Below are 6,387 nucleotides of genomic sequence, written 5' to 3' on the forward strand. Positions count from 1 at the left end.
CTCATTAACAATCCAATAAAATGAAATTTGGTAATGAGTTTTATGAATTTCAATGAAACTGTGTTTGGACCACTCATTATAATATGAATGCGATAGTTTCGTACTCTAGACGTCGAGGCTTATACCACTTTGGGTTTCCAGGTTGAAAGAGACCGGTAGTATCCGGGTTTCTTCTACTACTAGCATTGCAACATAAGGCCATCTCTACATGGCAATATAAGGCTTACGATTGGGGTTGGGTTGTACTTGGCCCAACCTGAATCTTAGCCAGTCAATCGTCAGGCTTGGCCTGCATCATTTAAGTTATTATGTTCAAGTCATCTATTTCTTTTTTAATGATTAAAATTTCATAGATTCAACTAGCATTTTCCTTCTCATATAGACTGAGGAGTGAACATCAAGAGAAGAGAAATGCTAGCATGGTGAAGGCAAAGCGGCGCCTACAAGGAGGAACAGAAAATTAAACCGACATACATCCCACCTTACCAAACATGGTCATGACTTGCCTGATGTAACGGCCGGCTTATATCTTGCAAAATTATGCTATTTATTAAGTTATTGTGTCCACGCATTACTTATTATCATGAGATCTATTATAATTATATTAAAATCTTTTATTGCAACTAAAATTTAAAACTTTATAATAATAATTGATAAATGTAGTATCGATAAATAAGGGTCGTTACTAATTGTTTTTTCCTCTCATTTTGTAATTCCACGGGAAACGTTGGTATATGGCCAACCTGTTTAACGCTAGCACGTGGCTTTGGTTGGATACACACACTCAAACGTTCCAATCATTGCGGCAGTAGTTAGAAACTTGATATTGACTTCTTTGGCGACTGTTTATGATGGCTTATATTATAATAATATATCATCCCTCTAATTTCCAAGTTACGGGATGAGAAAGGAAACTACGTACTTGATTATGACAATCATGTGAAGAAAGAACGTGAAGTGAATGACGTGGGACGTGTGATATTCAATTTATTGCAATGTTCAAAAGAAAGTCGCATCATGTTAATATTTTTACTTTGTTAGATAATTTTGAGATTTTAATTCATTATATGGTTAGCAATCGAAAAATTTCACAATTTTGTTGTAAATATAATTGAAAATTTATAAAAATGTGTTTAGTGATATTCAAGCTTTTTCAAAGAAGCTTTCATAGTTTTAAGGCTATTCACGTGGGTAGAAAAGAGTAATGGAGTTACGGACAAACTAATTGGCTTGCTAGCATGCCAAATGGGCCATGATGAAATTATGTTATTGCATGTGGTGGGACTCCACCTGATAAATTTCATTATGCAGCATGTGACTTTCGATGCTCTAATGTAATTTCTTGAAGTTTATTGAATGAAGATCCTTTGGTATTAAAATAATAATAATTGGTCATCTTAATTTTAAAAGCACTTTGTGTAAGTTTTATGACTTTGTATTAGGGTCTTGCTAGTCAGTCTATCGTTAGGCGTAATTGCTATTTTATTCTCTTTTTTTTTAATATTTTTTAAACATTAAAAAAAAAAAACAAAAGTTAAATTTTGTAAACATTTAAAAAAGATACACCAACCATCGATAACTATAACTTTGAGCAGTATATTTGAGGGGGGCTAACTAGCATTTTTCATCTGTATTAACATACGTACAATACTTATAAATCACTACGGATATATTTTATTGCTATTAATATTATCAAAAATCTTTAAAAAAGAGACTTAGTTTTCTGTCATTACCCCTGAAGAGTTAATTAATTTGACCGAGTTAAATTCAAGGTACAAAAGTGATAATGGAATTTCTTCAGCAATATAAATGAAGTCATGATCTAGGTACGTACCAGATCATGAATTATTTTTGCATCTTCTCATATCAAATGCAAGACTAGTCAATAATCATACAAATACAAATACATGTAATGTCCTAATGATAGACCCAAATCATATGACCTATATTCTAAAAAGACTAGTCAATAATACAGTTGGATCCTCATGAGAACCTTATAATGAATAAAAACTTTTCATTTTCAAACAATGTGAGATCTCATTCTTCACCTTACCCTTATCCTTATCATATGGATATCACGATGCATAACCAATATATGTAATTATATATAAGTGGGTTGGTGTTATTGAAATGAAAAATCTCCCAATTTGTTTATATGGTATCAAAATACCATATATATATATATAATCCCTGGGGGCTGTGGGATATTCTACATCTCTTATATATATATAATATATATAAATATATATAGATCACACATCTCCTTCCTTTATCTTCTTCCCCATTTATTTAATTTTTTCAGGATATCGCTATCTGAAATAGGAGACAGCAACTTGACGTTAATTTTGAACCACAGATTGTGAATGCACATGGCCGTAGGCCCCAAGAATTGTGTCATGGTGCAAGGGTTTTACTGGTTTGTGACTCTGTAATTACTCTATAAAGTAGACAATTGCCTATTAATCTATAAAGCAGATTAACTCTTTTAATCTTTATATAAGACTTTGATTGCTCCATCTTTGGTTTGTGGGCTGGAAAAGAATATTATACATTAGATGATTAATCGGGTGCCAACATATCTGCCAATTACAACAACTCCTGGTCTTTGAACAAAGAGGGACCATTGATATCATCGCTTGCATGCCCACTTTTTCCTATTATTTTATTTATAAGCTTTATTTTTTTGTTATTATTATTATTCAATATGCGCTATGATTGAGCAAAATTTCCTTCAATGATAAGTGATTTGACTATGAGGTGGTTCAACCACCAACGAGTAGGACCCATATCTATGCTAGCTGGATTTCTCGTTCTCAGTTTGAATTAATATTCCTTTTTTTTTTCCCCCATTTTTGTGACCATATGGTAGCTGATTAGTCCCAAATAAATTAAGACATTATTTCGCCTTGTAATTAACCTTAATTATTATTATTAGTATTATTGGTGAAAAGTTGTATAATAGGATTTTATTTTGAAAAAGATTATTTATCATCCTTTTATTATATATCTTTTGATATTACAACCAGAAATGATAAGAAATATAATACTAAAATAATGATAATTAACATTTTTTTTCATTTTAACCAAGTTGACAAGTTGTTATGCACCATGGCAAATCAAATCCTAAATTATCTTTTAAATGAAAGTAGTGTTCATGAATTCTCGCTAAGATAAGTAATATATTTTTTTCCTTTATCCTCATTTATTAATGGAATTGCACACACAGTCCCTCACTCGAAATTATAAAAAATATTATTATAATTTTAAAATTTTTTTAAACATGACTGTATGTATTAATTGCAGCAAATATGTAGACTAACTCCTTATAATAAAAGGTATTCTCTGTCGTTACTAAATATAGGATAGATGAAAAGGTAAACAGCGGTGTGATAGAATTGTAGCCATAGATAATGATTAAAAATGTTAGGAATCAAAGATCGAAAAATACCTAATGAATCAAGATGATCCCAAAGCTGGATATTAAAACCAGACAAAACCTCATAGAAGGTTGGATAGCCATACAAAAGTGGAGAGCACTCTCGATTATGACTCTCCACCGATAATGCAATGAAAAGCCGGCCCACCAGAAACAAAGACATGCTGATCACGTCCTATCACAAACCAGAAAAATGAAAATAAAAATAAAAATATATGATGATAAAACTGAGAAAGTTGGAGTAGAAGAGGAAGTTATCTCTCTGTATTTGAAGGAAGTCTATCATATACCATTATAAAATCCCATCTGACGTTACAATGCTTGATATTAAAACCCATAAACCTAATCGTTTTCTTTGCAGATCAGAAATAAAAAGAAAGAAAAGGAAACACAAACCAGAAGTAGAAAAAAGAAAGAACTTGACTTATTTTTCTTCTTTTACACTGAGATGGGTTCCCAGGTTTCCAAACAAGTGGAGCGACGAAAGGCGATCTCGACGGAGAGGAAAAGTCTGTGCGATCTTCAAGGAAGCTGTGGCCATGAATTTCCCGGCAGTGACTACAGGCCTCCAGACAGAAAGAACTGGATGTCTGGCCTCAACCCAGAGAAGCTTCGTGTGAATCAGATAGTATGGCCTGGAACCCATGATTCCGCTACCAACAAGATCGGCTTCCCATTCGTTTCTCGCCCTTTTGCGCAATGCCAGTCTTTGTCCATCTATCACCAGCTTGTGAGAGGCACCAGGGTTCTTGATATCCGAGTTCAGGAGGATCGCCGTGTTTGCCATGGAATCCTTGTCACATATAGTATTGACGCTGTCATCAAAGACATCAAGAAGTTCTTGTCGGAGACACAGTCAGAGATCATAATCTTGGAGATTCGTACCGAGTTTGGGCACCAAGACCCTGCTGACTTTGATAAGTACCTGGAGGATCAGCTTGGGGAGTTTCTGATTCATCAGGATGATCATGTGTTTGGAAAAACAATTACAGAACTGTTGCCAAAGAGAATTATCTGTGTATGGAAGCCAAGGAAGTCACCTCACCCCAAGCCTGGGAGCCCCTTATGGAGTGCTGGTTATTTGAAGGATAACTGGATTGACACAGATTTGCCATCGACAAAGTTCGAGAGCAACTTGAAGCATTTGAGCGAGCAACCACCGGTTTCATCGAGGAAATTCTTTTACAGGGTGGAGAATACAGTCACCCCACAGGCTGATAACCCAGTTTTGTGTGTTAAGCCCGTGACAGGACGGATTCACAAGTATTCAAGGTTGTTTATTACTCAGTGCGTCTCCAGGAGTTGCGTGGATCGATTGCAGATCTTCTCCACGGATTTCATAGATGAGGATTTTGTCGATGCATGCGTTGGGCTTACACATGCAAGGATCGAAGGGAAAGCCTAAAATTTTCTTCGTTTGTTCAGTTTTTTCACCTCCTTGTCTTGTTCAATAGCATATTATAATGTCCTTGCATATTACTATCATGTTCTGCATCCATGGAAACTGGTGCGTTACTGTTAAATGGATCTGCTGTTAATTTGTTTGTTTGTAATGTAATGTATGATGTACAAATTAAGGGCTGAATAATATCAATCATAAATTGGGAGTGATTTGTTTTGGTTTGAATGACCGAAGCCTCGTGGTAACGATGTATCATGTTGATCTGCTCGTTCTAGATTTTACGGGAGAAATTTCGTCTAATTTGTATGACCTGGAAAAACCAATATTGCATTTGTTTTCTTCTGTTTACCAGAGAAGACTACGCATATAAGCAGATTGGTAAGCAGGGCCTAAAGCTTAGGTTGTAAATTGGAGTGTTTCTTTCAGATAATTGGAATATAAGACTAATTTCCACTAAATTAGCTGTTTTATTTATTACCATCGATCAATCTTTCGTTCTTAACCTCGAGGTTTCATCCCATTAGAACTTGTCGGTTTGATCTAATCAAAACGAGACATTTGGTGGTGCAGGTTTATTTCCTTGATGAATGGCGCCCTTGTGCATCAAACTTTATTGATTGAGACATCTTTGTCAGTTACCTCAGGCTCAAAGGACTGATCACTACAAGACAGATGGGAGAGACAGAGGTCCTGTTCTTGAGAATGATAAATCAATCAAATCCCAAAGAATGGGATAATGTTAACCATGAAAGCTTAATGTTCATATCGAGTACAGTGTGGTAAGGGGAAAGGAAACTGGAAACATGAAAAGGTATGGTCAATTAGAAAATCAAAGATGTAGCTCCAAACGCAGTGATGACAAAAAAAGACAAACAAGGAGAATGAAAAAATGTGCAACTGAAGCATCGCTGCTCAAACATTCTTTTGCTTGGGATAGAGCAACTTCATGGTTGTAACCTGCAAGAACATAGCCTACAACTTAATAATTTGTTTCTACGAAATAGCTTGGACAGGCACATCAACACAAAGATCTCATTTTTTTTCCTAAAAAAAATTGGAAGTACATCAAGTCAAAGATCTAAGCAATGCAGATCAATTCTCAAATATTGGATAACAGCATATACCACCTCATGTTGTATATGACTTTACAGAATCTATTAAGCTGCCTTTTAATAATTTCCCTCAAGTCTTTAACTAAATAAAAGTTGGCTCGTAATTGTAGTCAGAAAGATCGGAGGTGAACCAAAATTCAGGATGATGAAATAAAAGATATGTTACTGTGCCATAAGTGTTGAGGACAATCCAGAATTAATAACGTTTAGGCCTGGTTTGTTTTCACAAAACATCTAATTTAATTTAATCATTACAATTTTTCCAAACTCCCAAACAAAATACAAAAAATAATTCAACTTTTTCAAATCTCAAAACAAAAATAATATTAAAAAATATATTTCAATAATATTTTATTTAACTTTCATCTCGTCTCATCTATGTAACCAAACGAGGCCTTAGTATGAGCAAGACAAGTCGCTAACTATAGTCGAAGTAG

The 6,387-nt window shown here is 34.5% G+C and overlaps 1 protein-coding gene across 1 annotated transcript; it reads left to right on the forward strand.

Moving 5' to 3' along the window:
* The first annotated feature begins 3,673 nt into the window (after positions 1-3,673).
* LOC108993383 (PI-PLC X-box domain-containing protein DDB_G0293730-like) lies at positions 3,674-5,066 on the forward strand. Its single transcript, XM_018968277.2, has one exon. It carries the CDS (start codon positions 3,885-3,887, stop codon positions 4,839-4,841), a length of 957 nt encoding a protein of 318 aa, XP_018823822.1. The 5' UTR covers positions 3,674-3,884; the 3' UTR covers positions 4,842-5,066.
* Positions 5,067-6,387: the final 1,321 nt, after the last annotated feature.

This window comes from Juglans regia, chromosome 13 (assembly GCF_001411555.2).
Source record: "Juglans regia cultivar Chandler chromosome 13, Walnut 2.0, whole genome shotgun sequence".
NCBI lineage: Eukaryota > Viridiplantae > Streptophyta > Magnoliopsida > Fagales > Juglandaceae > Juglans > Juglans regia.